Here is a 22,851-nt window from a genome sequence, read left to right as displayed (position 1 = left end):
TCCTAAGCAACCAAATTGGCCCGGTTGCTAGGGAGGGTTGAGTCACATGGGGTAATCTCCTCTTGGTCGCGATTAGTGGTTCTCGCTCTCAATAGGGCTCATGGTAAGTTGTGCTTGGATCACGGAGAGTAGCATGAGCCTCCACATGCTCCACATGCTGGGAGTCTCTGTGTGTCATGCACAGCCACGTGATAAAATGCGCGGATTGTCTGTCTCAGAAGAGGAGGCAACCTCTGCCACCCGGACTGAGGTGAGTAACCGCGCCACCACGAGGACCTACTAAGTAGTGGGAATTGGGCATTCCAAATTAGGGAGAAAAGGGGATTTAAAAAAGTTCAGAATTAATCTGCACATTTAATTTCTTAATGAGAGAATAAATAAGCAGTGGAAAATATAGTTGAAAATCACTCTAATCTGTGACCAGCTAGTCGTCCTGGCTGTCGCTCTTGAAATCAGCACTCGATTAATCTGCCTCTCCGAACAGGAAGTGACAGTATACACATGTGGAGAGTGGAGACGAGCGTCGCTTGAGTGAAATTACCGCTTTAACGTTAGGCGTATTGAAGTGTAGGCTATAATAGAAAATCTGCAAACTCACTTGTATACAGATTAATCGCAGTAAATGGCGGAGTGTGTGAATGACAGTGATACCGAGAGACCAATCAGTTACGGGGATTATATAGTGCTTAGAAGAGGAGATGTCTTCAAATCCGTGCAGATCGAGCAGAAAAAGTGAGTCCGAGCAGAACTGTTTCACAAACTTATTAAATGTGATCCTCCTTAAATGTTTAGATTCTGCAGGCAAGAGCTTGATGTTATATATACAGTCAGTCTGAGACCCCATAAAAATATCTTGGATTTAAAATTGAATTTATATCTGGAAATAAAGTTTTAGTTATCTAAAATGAAACATTTTGAAATAAAATTAGGACTCTGCATTAGTTCAAGGTCACTAATCAAATAAGATGAAAATTCTCACATCATTTACTCACCCTTATTCCTCCCAGATGTTAATGACTCTTCTGCAGAACACAAACAAAGATTTTGAAAAATATCTTAGCTATGTACTTAAATACAATGCAAGTGAATGGTGACAAAAACGTTCAAGCTCCAAAAACAGAAAGGCAGCATAAAAGTAAATTGAATCCATGTTTTAAAAAAGTGGTTTAATCCATGTCTTCTGAAGTGATGTAATCGGTTTTGTGTGAGAACAGCCCAAAATATAACTCCTATTCAACTGTACATCTTGCCATTGCAGTCTCTATTCACGATCATGATTTTAAGCTCGTTTACACTTCCTAATGTTAGACACATGTGCAGAACGCTAGATGGCCCTACAACATGTAATCGAGTTTGAAATCATTATCGCCAAGGAGACTGTAAAAAACCGACTGGACCACTTCAGAAGACATGGATTAAAACACTGGAATCTGATGGATTACTTTTATGCTGCCTTAATTTGCTTTATGGTGCTTCAAAGTTTTGGTCACCATTCACTTGCATTGTATTGACCTACAGAGCTGAGATATTCTTCTAAAAATCTTCGTTTGTGTTCAGCAGAAGAAAGTAAGTCATACACATCTGGGATGGCATGAAGGTGAGTAAATGATGAAATAATTTTTGAGTTTTGGATGAACTTCGTTTAATTTTTATTTATTTATTTGTTTGTTTGGCTGTTTGGAGTATCAGATAAACCTCAGATTGAAGTTTTCTGCCTGTGATACAATGCTGGTTATATCAGGTATAATATTAGTGTATATCAGTGCCTATGTTTACCTCTCTGGACTGGATTTAACATGTCTTTGTGTGTTTTGTTCTTAGGAAAGTTATATTTGAGAAGCAGTGGTTCTTCTTGGACAATGCAGTTGGACAGCTGTACGGGACGATGTTTGAAATCGAAGCCGGTGGTTCACTCAAACTCAAGGCTGCGAAACGCACAGGGAACTCTGTGGGTAATGAGGGTATGGATATGCTTTCTTTTGTGTGTTTAATAGTTTTACTTCTTCGAGCCCATCACTTTTTTGTAACACTATCTAGTTTTTCCCTTGTCATAGAGTCTAAGGAAGCAGGCCAGGATAACAGGCACATAGTGGACGATGGAAGATCTCAAAAACTGACCAGAGACGATATTGAAACACTGAAAGAGCAGGGGTTAAAGGGACAGGTATGTCCTATGCTAAAAGTCTCTGGGGAAGCATTTTTGCAAAACAGTTTTGTGAAGAAAAAAATTCTGTTATTTCCTCACCTTCATGTCATTCCAAGACCTTTTTTTCTTCTGTAGAATACAAAATGAGATGTTTTGCGGAATGTTCGTGTTTTTTTTTTTGCACTGAATTTATAGGTTCTGTGGTGATGTTACAAATAAATTTAGCTTACATGTCTTTTCATTTGTCTTTAAGGAGATTGTTCAGCAGCTTATAGACAACAGTACAACATTCAAGGACAAAACTGAATTTGCACAAGAGAAATACATCAAGAAGAAAAAGAAAAAGTGAGTTCTAACTTCTCAGAGTTGCTAAATGCTAAAAGTGTGGCTAGAGACTAATTTGACTTAATCGCCACAGGTACGAAAGTGACGTAACAGTCCTAAAACCCTCCACTCGACTCCTCGCCATGATGTACCACGGCAGAGAACCAGGAAAAATATGGTATGTTATGGTAGAAACTATACACCGATGAGCCAAAACATTATGACCACTCACAGGTGAAGCAAATAATGTTGATCATCTCCTAACAAGGCCCCATGTCAAGGTCTGGGTGGATTAGATGGTAAGCGAGCAATCAGTATTCTTAGTCAACGTGATGAAAGCAGGAGAAATGGGCAGGAGTGAAGACCTGAGCACCTTTGACAAGGGCCAAATTGTTATGGCCAGACTACTGGGCCAGAGCATCTCTGAAATGGCAAGGCTTGTGGGGTGCACCTAGTCAGCAGTGGTGAGTGCCTACCGACAGTAATCCGAGGAGGGACAAACCACAAACCGGCGACAGGGTGTTGGGCATCCAAGGCTCATCAATGCACGATGGCAACGAAGGCTATCCTGTCTGGTCCGAACTGACAGAAGATCTACTGTGGCACAAGTCACAGCAAATTTGATTGATGGTTTCGAGAGGAATGTGTCACAACACACAGTGCGTCTCACCCTGCTGCATTTGTGGCTGCGTAGCCGCAGACCGGTCAGAGTGCCCATGATGACCCCTGTCTACTGTCGAAAGCGCCTATAATGGGCACGCGAGCATCAGAACTGGACCTTGGAGCAGTGGAAGAATGTCGCCTGGTCCGATGAGTCCTGTTTTCTTTACATCACGTGAATGGCCATGTACATATGCACCGTTTACCTGGGGAAGTGATGGCACCAGGATGCACTCTGGGAAGGCGACAAGCCGGTGGAGGGATTGTGATGCTCTGGGCAATGTTCTGCTGGGAAACCCTGGATCCAGCCATTCATGTGGACGTCAATTTGACACGTGCCACCTTCCTAAACATCATTGCAGACCAGGTACACCCCTTCACGGCAGTGGTATTCCCTGATGGCAGTGGCCTCTTTCAGCAGGATAATGCGCCCTGCCACACTTCACACATTGTTCGGGAATGGTTTGAGGAACATGATGAAGAGTTCAAGGTGTTGACTTGGCCTCCAAATTCCCCAGATCTCCATCTGTGGGATGTGCTGGACCAACAAGTCCGATCCACGGCAGCTCCACCTCGCAACTTACAGGACTTGAAGGATCTGCTGCTAATGTCTTGGTGCCAGATACCACAGGACACCTTCACAGGTCTTGTAGAGTCCATGCCTCGGCGGGCCGGCTCTGTTTTGGTGGCACGCGGAGGACCAGCATCATATTAGGCAGGTGGTCATAATGTTTTCGCTCATCAGTGTATATGCAATTATATTTAATAGATCAATATATCAATGTTTCAGAAGTAGTTGTGCTGCTTATTTTAAATACACATTTTGCTTTCTATTAGTCATCTGCGCTATGACACCCTAGCTCAAATGCTAACTCTGGGTAACATCCACGCTGGCAGTAAGATCATTGTTTTTGAGACCTGTGCTGGACTTGTACTGGGCTCTGTAATGGAGAGAATGGGAGGTATTCACACTTTACCTTTTTTCACACCTTGAAAGTCATGCATTGCTGTTAATTACATAAAGTGTTGTTTATAATTTATAATTGCTTAAAAAAAAATTCCCATGTGTATGGTATTAATGCCAAAGATAAATGTGCATGCACTTATATTACACTGCATGTTTGATTTTCAGGTTATGGTTCAGTGATCCAGATGTATCCTGGTGGTGGGCCAACAAGAGCCGGTATGGAAAGTTTTGGCTTTCCATCACACTTCCATGATACACTACATGAGTTCCCCATGTGTAAAGTTAACGCTCTTCTGGCGGGAACCCTTGAATTATCAGAGAAGGACGTGGACTCTCAGGCCAGTGGGAACGGGCAGTCTGACTCCTCTCAGGAGACCTTAGGTGTGTTAGAGGAGAAGAGTTCAAAACCTCAAAGCATGGAGGTCAGCACTGACCCAGAAGAGGAAACGAAGAGAGCAGAGAGAGAGAGACTGCGAGAACAGAGGGTAAGACTAAGACTTTCTTCTATGAAGGGCTGCGCAATTAATCTATCTTAATTAATAGACCTAATAGTTTCCATTAGTTATTTCCTTTAATCGCTTTGAAAAGGATTTGTTTCTAAGTGAATTTATAAGTAAGTTATCAGTAGTAAATCAATCATTAATGCCAAACGTATATGAATATGCTGCCTTTTGCTTTTTCTCAGATGTTCGCTTGCTTCAGAAGACCAAGCGATGGCAAATTACATTGCGTGAATGCACGCAATGTACAGTTTTATAGTTTTACGTTTTATAGATTTTTGACCATAAAGTTTACCAAACTTTTTTCTGTTCTGACAGAATTCTGACAAAAAACTTCTGTCCAAGCTTCCTAATTTTATAATACAAAAAAAAAAAAAAAAAGTGTAAGAGCATGATAAAATATATACGTCTGAAAAATACATTTTATATTCATGATTGGGCACATTGTTATATAATAAAATGTGTTCATGTGAGGGCACATATATACAATGCCATTTAAAAATTACCTTTAAAAAGACAAGAATTTAGTTGATTTTATTTCTACCCATTTTTCTCTCTCCCTTTCTTATGCATCATGCATACATTTAATACAGTTGTGCTCAAAAGTTTGCATACCATGGCAGATATTGTGAAATTTTGGCATTGATTTTGAAAATATGACTGATTATGCAAAAAAACTGTCTTCTATTTAAGGATAGTGATCATATGAAGCCATTTATTATCACATAGTTGTTTGGCTCCTTTTTAAATCATAATGATAACAGAAATCACCCAAATGGCCCTGATCAAAAGTTTACATACCCTTGAATGTTTGACCTTGTTACAGACACACAAGGTGACACACACAGATTTCAGTGGCAATTAAAGGTTAATTTCCCACACCTGTGGCTTTTTAAATTGCAATTAGTGTCTGGTTATAATTAGTCAATGAGTTTGTTAGCTCTCACGTGGATGCACTGAGCAGGCTAGACACTGAGCCATGGGGAGCAGAAAAGAACTGTCAAAAGACCTGCGTAACAAGGTAATGGAACTTTATAAAGATGGAAAAGGATATAAAAAGATATCCAAAGCCTTGAAAATGCCAGTCAGTACTGTTCAATCACTTATTAAGAAGTGGAAATTTCGGGGATCTCTTGATACCAAGCCAAGGTCAGGTAGACCAAGAAAGATTTCAGCCACAACTGCCAGAGGAATTGTTTGGGATACAAAGAAAAACCCACAGGTAACCTCAGGGGAAATACAGGCTGCTCTGGAAAAAGACGGTGTGGTTGTTTCAAGGAGCACAATACGACGATACTTGAACAAAAATGAGCTGCATGGTCGAGTTGCCAGAAAGAAGCCTTTACAATGCCACAAAGCCCGGTTACAATATGCTTGACAACACCTTGACACACCTCACAGCTTCTGGCACACTGTAATTTGGAGTGACGAGACCAAAATAGAGCTTTATGGTCACAACCATAAGCGCTATGTTTGGAAAGGGGTCAACAAGGCCTATAGTGAAAAGAATACCATCCCCACTGTGAAACATGGTGGTGGCTCACTGATGTTTTGGGGGTGTGTGAGCTGTAAAGGCACGGGGAATCTTGTGAAAATTGATGGCAAGATGAATGCAGCATGTTATCAGAAAATACTGGCAGACAATTTGCATTCTTCTGCACGAAAGCTGCGCATGGAACGCTCTTGGACTTTCCAGAACGATAATGACCCTAAGCACAAGGCCAAGTTGACCCTCCAGTGGTTACAGCAGAAAAAGGTGAAGGTTCTGGAGTGGCCATCACAGTCTCCTGACCTTAATATCATTGAGCCACTCTGGGGAGATCACAAACGTGCGGTTCATGCAAGACGACCAAAGACTTTTCATGACCTGGAGGCATTTTGCCAAGACGAATGGGCAGCTATACCACCTGCAAGAATTCGGGGCCTCATAGACAACTATTACAAAAGACTGCACACTGTCATTGATGCTAAAGGGGGCAATACACAGTATTAAGAACTAAGGGTATGCAGACTTTTGAACAGGGGTCATTTCATTTTATTTCATTGTTTCCATGTTTTGTTTTATGATTGTGCCATTCTGTTATAACCTACAGTTGAATATGAATCCCATAAGAAATAAAAGAAATGTGTTTTGCCTGCTCACTCATGTTTTCTTTTAAAATGGTACATCTATTACCAATTCTCCAAGAATATGCAAACTTTTGAGTACGACTGTATGACAGTGAAATAAAATAATAAATATGTTAGTAGTGATGAAGCATACAGATGCTATTTGGCTTTGTAAGGCAGTGTTTTATGTTACTGCTGAACAACAAACACATTTGACCTGTAATATTTTAATTACTATTTTCATTATTTCAGATGGCAAAGGCTTTGAAGAAGATACCAATGTGTTAGAAATGTATAAAGTATTGCTATTGAGAGTGATACTTACTAAAGTTCAGCATTATTTTACATTGAGTGGAAAGTTTTCATTCATATTATACATTTTAAAAACTATCCGCAGATTAATTGGCTATCGGCCTATTTTCCCACCATAGTTATCGTATCGGCAAAACCCACTATCGGTCGACCTCTATTAGAAAGGCGCTTTATAAATAGAATTTATTATTATTATTATTAATTCAAATGAATTGTGACAATTAAATGTAAAAGCCCTAAAACAGACAATTAATCGTCATAAATCGCAATAATTTTTGGACAATTAATTAAATCGTGATAGCCCTCTGGATGGGAGTGTTCTAGTTTTGTCACTAATATATGCAATTTCATAACATCATATTTATTGATGAAATATATGGAATTTGAAAATTTTTAAAATGCGACTAAAATGATGAAAAACGAATGATTAAATAAAATGAGCTGAATTAATATAATTTCGTGATGTACCAAGTTAGAAGGATCCCTGTATAATTAGCAGCATTAGGATAGAATTTCTTTCATATGTTAGCAAAATGGACATTATAAATGAAATGTACCCAAATGAGTCTGAATAGAATAAAATCGAGAGCTTGTAAATTGATATCGAATTAGGAAATCTGTAGCAATACCCAGCCCTATTCAACACTTTGATTTATTATTTACAAATAAATGGCAATTCTAACCTTCACAGGCACAAGAGAAGAAAGTGAAGATGGAGGAGAAGAGGAAGAAACTAGCATCAGCTGCAGCTCAGCTGGAGGGACGAAATGCAGATGGGTATGTTTTTCTGTCTTAATATAGCAGATACAGCAAACAGGTTTAAATGCATGTAAAATGGTGGTCTGTTTTATAAGGATCTCTGTTAAAATAGTCCAATAATACTTCCTTATATTATGCAGATGCGAATTGTGCACCTACTTAACAAGTTTAAACTATAAAAGCTATTTTTAACTAGCTTTTTTTGTCAGGAGAACATGTTGCTGAATTTGTCTTATGGTAAATGGTGATATATACTGACATTGACCAGGCTTGTCATGTTCTATTTCTTATATTGATCTTTAAGCTGTTTTGCATTCAGCTCTCCAGCAATTCACTGGCAACCCATGCTGCTAGTCAGTGTTGTGAATACTTATTGGAATGTTTATTTCAGGTTGGTGATTGCTAGTCGATTTCACCCCTGTCCTGTGTTACTGGGTATGCTGAAGTTTGTAGCACCATCACGACCGTTTGTTGTGTACTCCCAGTACAGAGAGGTAAAACTGGCTGCTTTGTCAGACATTGATTATTCTAATCAAACTGAATAAACCATTTTTTTAAAGTCATTTTTAACCTGCTTCCTTCAATATTTAATGTCTCATCTCTTTTGCAGCCTCTGATTGAGTGCTACACCAAGCTCAGGGAACAAGGAGGAGCAATCAGTCTTAGACTGACGGATTCATGGCTCAGGCATTACCAGGTGAATCTTCACTTTTATCCCACACTTAACTTTTGCATTGGATATCAAGTGGCAAACTAAAACAGATCCAAATGTGTTTATCGTACAAAAGTAAACAAAAATGTGCATGCTTTTGGCTGCCAATAATTCACAGGAAAAACACATTGTGGTCGTCAAAAAAACATGTGTATCTGTATTAAATTTAGTCTGAGTCATATTTTCTTTTTGTTCATTGTATTTAAGGATACTGTAGATAATGTAGGGTGCACAGCATTTTACTTCAACTAGAGGTAGATTGATAAATTGATTTGGCCAAGTCTCCGTCATTTCAAAATAAGTCCTCACTAGTCCTCATTATGGAGTCCCTTGTGTATTTTGGGCTTGGTTATAGTTAAAAGTCCCACATTATGCACCAAAATCATAATTTTTTTTCTGGTTATTAGGATTTTGGTTGAACAATAAACTGTGTAACAGATAAAGCATGGACAAGGAGGAGGCGGGAACCAGCTGAACAGTAAACAAACTTTAATGAAATGAATGAACTTAAAACAAACATAAACAAACACAGACACACATGCAACGCGGCCGTGTGCGTTTCTCTCTTGAAGCGGCGTCTCCGGCTGCCCCTTATCTCGCTCTCCCGCTGATCAGCTGATTCAGTGCCGGCCGTGCTCCATCACGGCCCGGCCACGCCCTCCTCCTCGTCACAAACTGCATCTGGGATTTTGTTCATTTTGGACTGTAGCTAAGGCTGTCAAATTTAAATTCAGGTATTTGTCAAATTTAAGATAAAAAAAAAAAATAGGCTTGGGATTGATGGCTTTTTCATGCATCGATAATTGTAAGATTTTCCAGATGATTATCTGTATATGGTTTTTTTTCGTATATAAATTGGACACAATAGTCGTTGCACAATAGTCTTTGTCTTTTCAAACATTTTTCTCAACACAACTTTGGTAAAGTATTAGCTGCAGGGTAATTTAAAGGGGATCGCACACTAGACACGTCTGACGGACGACATGGTCCGTTCTAAAATAATTTACAAAAAAATCTACGCAGGCATGCACACTCCGCCAACGCTCCGTTTCAAAATTCTATAGTGCCACGGAGCGCAACTAGCAATTTTTCAATTAAATTTGACCAAAATCATTATCAAAGGACAAAGATTATTTACTCTAGCCATTGCTGGATGATATATTGTGTATATGTATACTTCATAGAGCCTACACAATGTATTTTCAGTTACAAGTATGTCGTTTTGTGGTTTGACAGCTTGAATGAAAGATCTATTCAAGGCTACATACAGAGAAATTGCAGAATAAACATCGCCATTTCTAATCATTCAGTTTGTACAGTTACACCAGTTTCATACACTAACCTGCAAACTCATCAACATCACTTTGTTCATTCTTGAAGAAGTACAAAAACCTTTGTAACTTTGGACTGCCTTCTGCTGCGCTGCATGCTTGTCCTGTGTGTGATACCAGTGCTTTTCTCACCCACGACCCGGTTTCATTAAATGTTATATCACCCTCTTGTGGTCTCCCAACACTTTTACGCCATACTGTTAAACAGACGGCAGCAGAGTGAATTGGAAGGCATGCTAATTAGGCTTCTAATTTAAATCTCGGCTAATTTTAGTATATCGATGCCTTAAAAATGCGATATACATTGATTATTAATGGGCACATTATTTTATCTATACATTTTTATGACATCCCTAAAAAAAATGCTAAAGTTCTAATTTTGGATGTGTGCTAAGCACTGATGATGACTTGCACTCTTGAGCTAAAACAGATGCAGTGCAATGAATAAAACAGAATGTGGGTGTCTCAACACGTTTCAAAGGTACATTTCCTTTTAAAATGACACCGTCTGAAAAAGAAATGGTTACCGCACGAGATGCTGAAATAACAGCGAGGCACAGCGCAACGGTCAAAAACGTCCATCTAGCGCATGCTTACAAAGAAAAAGATGGTCGCATACAGAGTGAATGGCTCCCAGAAGTCTGGAGGTCTTGCTCTGTTTTCAGCATCTCGCTGCATTAGCATTAGGTACGTACATACAGCTATATTTAATGAAAAACACTGTGGTGTTTTTATGAAGCTTGAGTCCGTGGTAATACTATGGCGCCAGTATAGGCTACTGTGCAACAATAATTTAACATAGAACTGTCTATTGAAGCATTTCTTTTCTCGTTTTACTTTTTTACTTCATATTTGAAAATATGAACTGGCTGAATCTTTTGACTATCATTTTACGCACATTTTTTTAACAGCCAAATATATATTCTTTGCAATAAACAATTAAATTTTGCTATTCGATTTTGGTAATATTTCAGTGAAAAATTTTAACTTTGTTTCTCCGCCTTGTTGACAGCTCTACTTGTAGTGTCTAAGTCTGTGCCTGTCACAGGAAGGAAAGACTAAGACATTTTACATAAAACATTCTGTAAATCAATTTTAAAAACTATCGGCTGATTAATTGGTTATTGGCCCTCTCCACAACCATGACCCAATAAAAAAAGAAACCTTGCAAGGTTCCTCTTTTTTTATTTTTTTTATTTACCTTTTGCAAATAGTTTGATATTCTTAACATCATCAAATTCAGGATTTTAGAATTGTGGATATCTTATACCCTTATGTTTAAATGTTGCAGGTGTTGCCCAATAGGACTCATCCAATGTTACTCATGAGTGGAGGTGGAGGTTATCTCCTCTCGGGGATGACGGTTGCCGCAGGCACTTCCAAATCTAAGAATCAGCAGAAATCCGAGGAGCCAGCCGCCAAGAGACAGAAACTGGATGAGATTAGCCCATCATTTGGCAGCGCGACCTAGGCAATCAGTTCAGTTTAATTTATTTAAGTTAGAAGAAACTAAATCAGTGTGGACTCGCACATTCAGGCAGTGCTTTATTTTCTGTATGAGTTGCAAGACTTTATTATTCATTGTCTCTTATCCAGTATGTTTTCTTTTTTACTTTTTGCATAGACTTGTATCATTACTACATAAAATGACTGTATAAATTGTTTCCATTTTGTTTATTTATTTATTTTAGCAAAATGTGCAAGAAAGGAAAGATGCTTTTAAGTTTTTAACATCCTCTTGGCAAATTGTCAGGTTTTGCTCACAAATTAATCATTGCATCAGTAAACAATATATTAATTTGTGTTTTTGCAGGCTTACAGCATCAAAACACAAGTGCATTTATCAACTTTGGTCCCATAATAACACATTTTATTTGATTGAATACAAACAATCAGGAATGCAATGAATCTATTAAAGAACATTAAACGACAGCTATTTTTAAACACATTAACTTTCACGGGTATCGAGTAGCATGCTCTTAAATGCGTCATTTCAAATCTGCAGGTAATAGTAAACAGGCATTTTTTTCTTTTTCTGTGTTCTTGTAGTTATTTAATAAAGAGAGAAATAACATGAATGCTGTTGTCAAGCATAAAGATTCCAGAGTTTTGCCTTTTGTAGATGCTTTTCTTGTTTCTTAGATGCTCACATTAAACATACACTGACTTACAACAAAATTCGCAATACAAGTGTATAAGAGTAAGATATAATAATAACGCATTCAACTTAAGCCCAAATCAGCACACATAAAGCTAATGCAAAGTTGAAACAGGCAGCACAGAAGGTGATGTCCCAGCTCATTCTTCAACTGGTTAAGCTGTTTTTTTCATCTGTTGGTCCACAGAGGCCAGTTTCACAACTGAAGAAAGAAAAGTAGAGAGATTATTTGCTATGCTTAGTATCTTTATAACTTTGAAACACTTAAAGTGTGTATTGTTTTCATCTTTTAAAATACTTTCCCTGTTGGATATAGGAATTGTTAAATTATGTCATTATTAACTTATTTTTGCGATTCTGTTTGGTGCCATGAAGCTACAAAGCGTTTTTGAGTGGTGCTTAAAAACATTGTCCTAAACAACCCTCAGACCCTGTACTATTTATGTGTTTGCAATCTATTGTTTCTTAATGAATGAAAGAAAGTGTGTTGCTTTAGTCAACAAAATATTTTATTTCAGCAGACCCAAAGGAAGTGGTTGAGAAGTACTTGAAGTTATATAATATCCTTGTCAAGATGAGAAATGATTCTCTTGGCATATTGTAGAATCTAGACATCCCTCTATGCTCTGGAGTTATTGCCATATTTCTGCATCGCTTGCAGTGAAGTCATATTGGATATCTCGGATGTCCTTGTAATAGTGCAGCATTTAGATAATTAGTTACTGGAGAAACATTGATACTGGGAGGTATTTACCAGTTTTTTGGAGCAGCGTGAATTGCATGCAGAAAAGAACTCAAGAGGAGTGCTACAGTCAACCCGCATTCTTCTACTTATTCATGCTGAACTCTAACATGCAGAGACATGGATGAACTACTTTAAGCAGCAAATCTGACCTTGTTTCTCAGACTCTGGCTATTATTTGTACATTGATGTCATAGTTTGCTTGCTTTAAATGCATCTAGACCTAGACTGGTTAGGTGCTTTTTTCACCCATTGTTCATTACCCTGATTTAACTCTGAATGTTAGAGTGAAAATAACTCAAGAATTACCCGTTGATTTCAAATCTTTTGGTGTTATCAGCGAATTGGCACTGCATATAAATAGTAACCCTGTTTACATGTACAATCTTACACTGATTATGCTTAACAAGGTCATGTAAACACCTTAAATAGTTTTCCTTTATCGGTGTAAGGTCATAAACAGTTTAAGCACAAAGATGTTTGCCCATTACTCCAATTTCGTATTGCATGCAAACACATTTACCAGTGTTCTTATCAGCTTTCCGAATGTGTGCATGTGTTGTGTGCATGCCTGTTTACATTTTGATGTCAAAAGCAGAGAATAACCCGCTGATATCAAGTCTCACATAAGCATGGTTTTCTTGCGTTGTCTGATTTTATTTTAATAAACGGATTTTTCATAGTTATCAGCATATTGGTGTGCATGTAAATGCCTTAAATGAGTACGTTTTCATGCACGATTTCACACCAATTATGCTTAATGAGCCAACGTTGTGTATGGTTATGACCACATTTAAGAAAATGGCATTCTGAAACCTCTTGTAAACGAGAACGTCAATTTCCTTACACTGCTTAAGGGATTAAGAAAAAACGGTTAAACACACCTAGGTTTCTCATCGAGAACGCATCTTAATGTGGCCATGTAAATGCTTAAGTGCTGTTCTTATAGGTTTTTGGGGAGTGCGCATGTGTGTGAATAGATCGAATAACAAATGTTATAGGATGGAGCCCAACAACAAGTCAACACAGTGCAAAGAATTCAACATTTCTGGGAGTACAGTGGGAAAAGCACATACTATAAACTATACCCATTTATACAGGCCAATGTAAAATATCGTCTGGGGAATCCTGGAGTTTTAAGTAAGACGTAAACCCCAATATTGCAGCGCAATTCTGCTGCAGGTCGCAATGGAAATTTAAAAAAACAAACATGGCAACAACTCTGGAATATCTGGAAATAAAGCAAAGCAACAGAGAATAAAAAAGCAAAGTCTTCCTCAGATCCCATGTTTGTTATTTACACAAGATTTGTGGGGAAATTACATTGCTGTGGAGAAAGCTGCTTACTGACCGAGCCGCATGTATTAGTAAGTAAAGAGTATGCCACTTATACAGTGCATGTAAACTGCAACGCTGCTTTCTCACAATAAGCTGCTTTCTGGTGTCCATGTAAACGTAGTCAATGTAAATGCGTTAAACAGTTTTCCTTGAGCCAGGTAAGGTCATAAATGGTTGAAGCAAAAACCGATATGCACACGTAGATTTTTGCCCATTACCCCGATTTCACGCTGCATGAAAACACCTTTACTGGTGTTGTGGCGAAATCTGACTGCCCTCCAGATTCTGACTCTGCGCTACCTGATTGGCCCGTAATCCCTAAAACATAACCCTACACCCACATAAACATAAGGATACTAGTGTTGTGTGCACAACTCTTTAGGTTTTAACATCAAAAGCCGGTGATTTCAAGTCTCATGTAAACCTGTTTTTTTTTAATAAGCAGATTTTTGGTAGTTATCCATGTATTGGTGTGCATTTAAATGCATTCATTGTTTTTGCAATTCTGTTTGGTGCACTAGTGGTCCAGAAATGGCACACTTCACCTTTATGATACAAATATTTCAGAAAATGACAAGTGTCATTTACTCACACTCATTGAGTTTAAATATTTGGGTGAACAATTTTTGTAAATGCAAGTTACTCTTGGGGTATCTGTCCCTGTTTTTTGTAAAAACCATTTTGTAAAATACTGTACCTCTTCTGGTGTGAGAAGCTTCTAATGTGGCACATCCTTTTTATCCCCAAGTGACTCCTGCTGAGAAAGCAGGCCCCTTTTGTACCGTAGGGTCTCAGCGATCTCCTCTAGGTTACGACTGTAATGCGGGCCAGTACTCACATCTTGGCTTCTCTTGTACCACGCAGGATGGTAGTATCCTCTGTAAATCCAGGGAGAACGTTTCTCATCAAAGTTGACCTTGTTAAGTAGGCGTTCCTCTAACTCGTTCTTTTTCTTAGTGAGGTACCTCAGTGCAGCCTCCTTGTCTTGCTCTTCTTCTGCAGAGCTCTGGTGTCTCTTCTGCTCATCTTCTTCCCCCTGACTGTTTGAGGAATGCCTCTTTTCATTCAGCTCATGGTCAATCTTTGGTTCATCTTCATTCTCAAAATCCATGAAGTCAACACGCTTGTGATTATACTTGGGGGGATATTTGTGTGTCTGTTCCTCATAATCCTCCTCAGATGAGTCCCCACTGCGTTTGTGGTACTTCTTATGGTGGTTTCTGCTAGAAGGTTTCCGAGATCGTTTTACAATATCCTCGTCCACCTCTTCAGATTCCTTAGAGTTCATGTCCCCGGCTGAATCTCCATTTCGTTTGTGGAGCTTTTCCTTGTGGTGGTATCTGTGTGAGGGTTTCCAGATACGCTTTTCTCTCTCTTCCTTGTCCTCCTCATCGTCTTCATCCACATGGTTTCGTTTGAGGGTGTAGCTTGGGAAGTCTTCTTGGCTTCTATCGTAGTCTTGATCTTCAAAATTCTCATTCTCTGAGTCCTCATCTCGTTTGTGGAGCATTTTCTTGTGGTGGTATCTGTGTGATGGTTTCCAGATCTGCTTCTCTCTCTCATCCTCTTCTTTCTCCTCTTCATCCCCATGGTTTCGTTTGTGGGTGTAGCTTGGGAAGTCCTCTTGGCTTCTATCATAATCTGTATCTTCACGCTTGTCTTTGCTGCTCAGAAGACGACTCCTTTTATACTGGTATGGAGGGAATTCCTCCTGGCTGCGCTCCTCATCAGGATTATCACGCTTTTCCTTGTGTAAGATGGAGAAATGACGTTTCTGAGGGAATTCCTCTTGGCTTCTCTCGTCTTCAGAATCTTCTCTTTTATCTTTGCTGCTTCTTTTATAGTAACTCGGGAAGTCCTCCTGGCTTCGTTCATCATCCTGTTCCTCACGTTTATCTTTGAGTCTTCTTTTGACAAAACTTGGGAAGTCTTCTTGGCTGCGTTCATCGTCCACTTCCTCATGCTTGTCTTGGAATCTTCTTTTCACAAAACTCGGGAACCCTTCCTGGCTTCGTTCATCGTTCAACTCATGTTTTTCTTTGTCAGCTTTGAGAAGATCCTCAATTGTTTCTTCCTCATTAACTTCAGGCTCTCGGCTTGGTCTTTTCACATCCTCTTGAGCAGTTTTCAGAGCAGCATCCTCACTTTTTTTCACGACTGAGGAGTGACCTGAACCTAAATTCAAGGAGAGATAAAATGGGAACAAAACAAAGCACATACCTCATGATTCTTTTTAACTCCATTTCTTGTTTTTCTTGCAGGAGTTTCTTAAAAAAAACTGTAACTTTACATCTGATAATTAGTCTACAGAGTCTTCCAATGAAACCACTGACCCATAACTGACCCATCCAAGCATGATATACTGCATTGGACGGGTAAGAAATGATGATGATAACAAAGTCTGACTGTTCTCACGCTATATATCCAAATTATATTTACGATACATTTACTTGCAGAATCACTTAGCAAACAGTGTTACCTCCACAATAAACCAAACATGATTTAAAGTAATCTAAATAACAAATAATTCTTACATTAAATTAATGTTTTTTTTACTTCAACAGATGATTGAAGCGATAAGTAACAACAACATACCTGGTTTGAGGATGTTTTTGCATTCTGAATGCAATGGAGCAGCATCTGTTTTATACAGTGCCTTAGAAAGGATCTGAACTAAACACTGGGCAAGCTGAGAAGAAATAATATACGAATTAATGACGTGACAGTAATTGTGTTATTCAAAGTTATTCAAAAATACATAAATGCAATTTACACAACAATTACTTGAATAAACATCTACTTTGATTTTTGAGTGTAATGTCATTTTGATATGTCAAATGTCAGAAAAAGTTGTGTAACTGTCCGAAGACAGTAAAACAAAATAAAAGTCTCATTAAAGGCTGTAATTCTTGAAATATTTTGGTAAATGTGGTCTATAAATTTATTATAATTATTTTTTCTTAAAATAGCAGTTAATGGAGGCCTAGGTAGCTCAGCGAGTACTGACACTGACCACCACCCCTGGAGTCGTGCGTTCGAATACAGGGTGTGCTGAATGACTCCAGCCAGGTCTCCTGAGCAACCAAATTGGCCCAGTTGCTAGGGAGGGTAGAGTCACCTGGGGTAACCTCCTCGTGGTCATGATTAGGGGTTCTCGCTCTCAGTGGGGCACGTGATAAATTGTGCGTGGATCACAGAGAATAGCATGAGCCTCCACATGCTGTGAGTCTTCGTGGTGTCATGCACAACGAGCCCCGTGATAAGATGTGCGGATTGACTGTCTCAGAAGCGAAGGCAACCGAGACTTGTCCTCTGCCACCTGGATTGAGGTGAGTAACCACACCACCACGAGGACCTACTAAGTAGTGGGAATTGGGCATTCCAAATTGGGAGAAAAGAGGATACAATTGTATTTTTTTTTTAATAGCAGTTAATTGTTGTTTAAATATTAATATTTCAAAAACTTTTATCCATCAAATCAAAGTCAGGTGGTGTGACCAACATGCAGATGGCCATTCTTCTGTCATGTGTGGAAAAAATAAAATAAAACAAAGGACTCTATTAGACCCTCATGACTGTTTTTAAAAATATGTTTTGACACTTTTATCAAAAGGCACATTTTGTTCAGGTCAAATGGAGTAACCCTAAGAAAACTTCTTGAAATTCATTTAAAAAAAAAAAAAAAAAGTAATTCAGTTTTTTTTTTTGTTTTTAGAAAAATGCTATAAATGTTTTTCAAAAACTTATGAAACAAAAATATTACATTTCTACAAACTTAACACATGGTTTAAAGTAGATTTTTTTTTTTTTTTTTTTAAACCTTTCTAATTTTTACCATCTCAGAAAACCTTATTTGTCAACAACCCATACATTTAACTTAGAATAGAAACTAATAGAAAAATGCATGCATTGCTTAGTAACATGTAGAATCTATAGAATACCAAATCTTCTCTCCTGGTGTCCTGCTCAACTGGTACAGACTCTCCATCTGGGATAGTAAAAGCCTTGTATTAAATGTGTGCAAGACTTAATGCAAGATATTTTTTACACTCATTCATCTCAAAAGCATTTTATGAATTAATCATATACGTTTTACTTGTGCAAAACACGCTGAAATGTTTTCATCACGATCTACAAATGCTCTGCAGCAAAGTACGCTGTCGCTGACCGTGGTGCTGAAATGATTTATGAAATTATTATTTATGTGCATGGGTTTTTCACTTACCAGTAGATAGGAAAACAACCAAGGAGACCAAAAACAGAAACTTCATGGTGCATGCAAATGTTTTGCTGTTGTAATCTTTATCCAGGAGGCTTGTCTTCTGTAAAGAGGGATTCTCTGTGGCGCGTGCTGCAGCTCTGAGTGCGGGCTGCGTCTGTTTTGAGCGCTCTGTGGAACACGCAAGATCGGAGCTCGTGGGTTGCTTACGTCACGCCCCATGTGAAGCCTTAATTAGATCCCACTTTAAATGGGAGATATATAATCAAATGGTATCTAATCTTCAATTAAGCCAATGCATTGCAGCCTGTCAGCCTATATTGAAGATTCAGCTTTGGAGTATGCACAAGTCATTGCTATTTCATATGTAGCTGATTATTTTATATGTTACATATGACATTAAAAGTCCAGCGATTTTATGGGTTCAGTTACTTAAAACTGTATAGACCAAGGCTTGTTGTCTTGGTAATTATAATATTTTGAGTCAAAACCCTAATTTTCTATAGCAGTGGGTTTGTATGTCAAACATGCAGTTCAAAAGTCTTAAATTATATTGTGTTTACCCAAGAGCTTTTACAAAAATATGAGGATATTTTAGTTTACAGGCTTAGATTAGAAATATATATTATGCTTAAAATGTTTACCCTTTAAGCATAATTTCTCAGTAGCTACTTTCTCTACTTCTGTTAGCTACTATGGTTACTAAACATCCCTTTTGTCATTTAATCGTCTACAAAATGAGATATATGACTGATATATATGACACTGTCAGACTGGCTGATGAGTGAACGAGTTGATAAATGTCTTTTCATTATAAACAGCATAATGTGTCTTATAAATAATTAAACCGTTATTGCAAAGACCTGTCTTACTATTTTCATGGTTTCGGAACATGCACTATTATTTTCTGTTCAAAGCTGGAACACGATCCACATTTACTCCATAATCAATCTTAAAAATCGAATACTATCTGCAGCATCTCAGTATTTGTCATGTTTATTGTCATTCCTGTCCATTTCATATAGGAAATCCAGACACCAGAACGGTGCTGACACGCTTTGAAGCATATTCCCAAACCATATCCATCATGCCTTTATTCAGCTATAAAACTTAAAAGCTTGAATGCAATGAATTATACAGCCATCTTCCGTGTAAAGCCAAAATCCATGCTCAAAATGTGCTCAGTCAAAAAGAGTGAAGAGGATCACTCTACATATGAAGACATAACAAAGGGTGAGAATATGATGCTGGGTGCAAAGTGTACCTAGTACATACTAGCTGAGGATAAACTTGCTAATTGAGTCAGCTTAAATGGGTTTGTTTGGCTTTAAACAAATTCATTTGCATACAGAAACAAAAGGCAGAGGCCAATAGCAGGATACGGAGAGAGTCTGCACTTTGAACAGTTTAGTAGCTTTGATCTTCTTTTTTGAAACCACAACATTATTAAAGCATGGCTCTTTTGCTGATTTCAAGTTCTGGGAGAGTGGTTGTATTGTGAATAAATTGTGTGACAGCCGCTCCATCAAATTCCAGAGCGCTTTGTCAGCATCTGCTTCAGTCATATTACATACAGTAGGCCTATATTTTGTATGCTAGTGGCACCTGCAGCTGTATGTCTACGCACTATGCATACCTTGAGTTAAAAAGGCTGACCTTGGAAACATTTTCCCTTAGAATATTTCAGCAATCATGACGTGTGTCCAGTATTTCTCTCGGCTGTTTGGAATCATAACTAGTGATACCCCATTTGCAAATGAATCATTTTTTGGAGTCAGTGAATTTGCAAAATGGGTTAGCAAAACGGTCTGAATCGATTTGCAATTCATAGTTACTAGACTAGACTAGTTTCTTTGTCATGTGCAGGGCCGGTACTAGGATGTGATCTTTGGTGGGGCACTTTTATGTTTGGTAGGGGCAACGTTGATAATTTTGCCCTCAACCCAGGGGGCAAGGTGCCCCTTGATCGTTATGCTGTCAGTCAAGGCGGGGGCATCAAACGTTTCTGGGGGGGTCTCGAGGCAAATCTTAGACCTGGCCATGGTCATGTGAATGTCTTAAATGCATTGTAGCCAATAAGTTACATAATCTACTCAAGAAAATGTAAAAATGCATTTCTCAAATTCACCAGAATTTAATGTTTTTATATTGTTTTTGCTTAAAAAAAGAATTGTCCCTGGGAAGAATGTCCCCAGACCCCCCTAGACAATAAGGGTACAGTTCAGATTTCTGTGTGCCCCCGAGATAAAATCCTACAGGTCCCCTGATGTATGTCATAGACCGAGGAATGTCATATGTCACAGCCTAAACAACTTATGAAACTCTTAGTAACAAGGTACATAAATAACTTGTTTTCTCCTAAATAAAATGCGTGGAACAAAACATATTGTACAAACACCTACTCGCTTATGCTAAAAATACTGTATGAGTGTTTATTTCACTTACTTTTTACAGGGAGAATTGTATGTTGAGAAAAAATAGCTTTAAATGTGACAAATAGGTCAGGGGAGTTGCCATAGCAGCCCTGAACATTAGCAAAAGATCCAAGTAATAATTAATGCATTGTTTTTAATTGTATAAATTTACAATTGTAGAATTGTATAATCTATGCTACTAGTGCACAACCGAACTGAATTACAAAAACAATGACTGTTTCCTGAACACTTACTTGGTTGTTCAAATGGGTTGTCCCATCCCAGACTCACTCCATTGGTTGAGCCAATGTTGCTGGGCTGGTAGGAATGCTCAAATAAGCAGAAGAATGTTTTGATAGAACCACAGTGTATACACTTTTTGTGGGAAGTCAAGCAAATAGCTACTTATAGTAGTCAATGAAGATTGGATAAAAAAAAAGTACTTTAACAAGTGACCGAAAACCAGTGATTGGTCTTGCAAGCAGTTTTGGAGGGTTTTGTATCTGATGGTCTTTTCAAAGGGTGTGCACTCCAAAGAGACATAGGTACAGGCTAATATAATGGTCACTACTGCAGGTGTGCCCTGAATGCGTTTCTGTTCTTTTATGCATTCACCAATGAGAGAAGCTGCTGCGAGCTGTTCTTTGTGTTGATGTGGGTCTTTATCATCTCTCTTGTCTCAAAAAGCTCCCTGACGCACAGCAACCTTTTTAACATTAGTCAGGACCTAATGATATGCATCCCCTGCCAAACCTGTTTCTGTTCAATGCATTTAGATTTTTTATTCAAATATTTGTATATAGTTATTTATTGTTATTTATAGTCATTTATTGTTCCGTTTTGTGTAATGAGTATATTCAGATTTTAAGTTAATATATTCAAATTTGTTGAAGACATGTATTGTGGTGTCATTCTTGGGTGGACCTGGATAAAAACCTTTAAAGAATATAATTTTGACTAACAGACAGTTGTGATAATGCCAGCCTCCAGTCTTTCCATAATCTGATCAATTCAGTCCTGCATGGAGAAGATTTTGGAAGGAGTGAAGCTGATACCTTGCTTTAAAACACAAGATTAGCCAATTACATTACTTAATTCAATCTTTCCAAATGTGTCCACAACAAAGATGACCTGCTGAGCATCTTAAATTCATCAATTACCTTCTGGGTCAGCTGATCGTGACCAGGTGCCCTTTCAGAAATCAATTAGACACCAGAGATTACCCCTACACTCCAGATCAAGATGAGAACTCTCAGTGACAGGGTTGTTTAAAAAGGCCGAACACACAGATCTGACATCTGAACACCTGATCCCTCATGTCTCAGGGTGATGGACGTGATCTTCCATTTGGATAATATGATGTGAGGAGGTTTAAGCATCAGCCTTTCGTTTCAGCATGACCTGCGGCGTTCTCTGCTGTGAACCAAATGAAGAGAGAGGAAAATGCTTAATTGCATCATTCAGTTTAGATCTTTAATGGTGAATGCCAATAAAGTTTACCCAATGCTGCCCCACAGCTGTCTTTTACAAGGAAAGTCAGGAATTCAGGCTGACAATGCGGTAGATTCCAGTTTAGGGCTTATAGGTAAACGTTACACTTTTGCAAGTTAACAACAAACTCCTAAGATATTCCAATATATTTAAAGGTATAGCTTATCTTAAAATGAAAATCATATCATAATTTTCACATTCTCATGTTGTTCCATACCTGTATGACTTTATTTATCTTGTGGTATGAAAAAGGAGATGTTAGCAAGCTGCTATTTTCCATCCAATGAAAGTGGATGGGGACCAGGCACAGACGTGAATTTTTAAGTAATTTCGCTACTTTAGTTTGCTCATGTTGCCAAGTCTCTGGGTCATTTTCTTCTTTCTCTAACTGAAATGTTTCAAACGAAACATTTTTTCTTGGGAAAAAAATTTTGCTTTAATTGGTAATCAATTTATAGGTTTTTCCATACATCCTTAATATCACTTTTTATGACAGCCTGTTCTTTTGTTATATCCCGTTAACTAACAAAAGCCAGTCTTATAGTCACAGAGAATGAGAGCTTTCATTTGATATATGACTTGTCCATTTAAGTGCAATGTGAAATACTTTTATATTCATGTTAATATTTCTACCACATTACCTCTAGATGGCACTTATTTACAACACAT

At 38.2% G+C, this 22,851-nt stretch overlaps 2 protein-coding genes across 3 annotated transcripts; one reads left to right on the top strand and one right to left on the bottom strand.

Annotated features, from left to right (window-relative positions):
* The first annotated feature begins 489 nt into the window (after positions 1–489).
* On the top strand, positions 490–12,153 carry trmt6 (tRNA methyltransferase 6 non-catalytic subunit). 2 transcript variants are annotated; one of them, XM_051645400.1, is made up of 11 exons: positions 490–732; positions 1,822–1,961; positions 2,055–2,164; positions 2,400–2,491; positions 2,565–2,648; positions 3,968–4,092; positions 4,263–4,582; positions 7,710–7,795; positions 8,169–8,271; positions 8,388–8,474; positions 11,112–12,153. In XM_051645400.1, exons 1-11 carry the CDS (start codon positions 623–625, stop codon positions 11,289–11,291), a joined length of 1,437 nt encoding a protein of 478 aa, XP_051501360.1. In that variant the 5' UTR covers positions 490–622; the 3' UTR covers positions 11,292–12,153. The 2 variants fall into 2 exon arrangements, with proteins under 2 accessions (XP_051501360.1, XP_051501361.1); XM_051645401.1 differs by lacking the exon at positions 490–732 and adding an exon at positions 1,723–1,741 and having other exon boundaries at positions 11,112–12,151.
* On the bottom strand, positions 12,036–18,422 carry LOC127410239 (sarcoplasmic reticulum histidine-rich calcium-binding protein-like). Its single transcript, XM_051645399.1, has 5 exons — positions 18,284–18,422; positions 18,000–18,046; positions 16,654–16,747; positions 14,756–16,233; positions 12,036–12,180 (listed from the first exon to the last, which is right to left on the bottom strand). The coding sequence occupies exons 1-4, from the start codon at positions 18,327–18,329 to the stop codon at positions 14,777–14,779; spliced, it is 1,644 nt and encodes a 547-aa protein (XP_051501359.1). The 5' UTR covers positions 18,330–18,422; the 3' UTR covers positions 12,036–12,180; positions 14,756–14,776.
* Positions 18,423–22,851: the final 4,429 nt, after the last annotated feature.

The sequence above is a fragment of the Myxocyprinus asiaticus genome, chromosome 19 (genome assembly GCF_019703515.2).
Source record: "Myxocyprinus asiaticus isolate MX2 ecotype Aquarium Trade chromosome 19, UBuf_Myxa_2, whole genome shotgun sequence".
Classification (NCBI taxonomy): Eukaryota; Metazoa; Chordata; class Actinopteri; order Cypriniformes; family Catostomidae; genus Myxocyprinus; species Myxocyprinus asiaticus.
The sequence above is the reverse complement of the archived record's forward strand: the minus strand, read 5'-3'. Positions and strand labels throughout refer to the sequence as shown.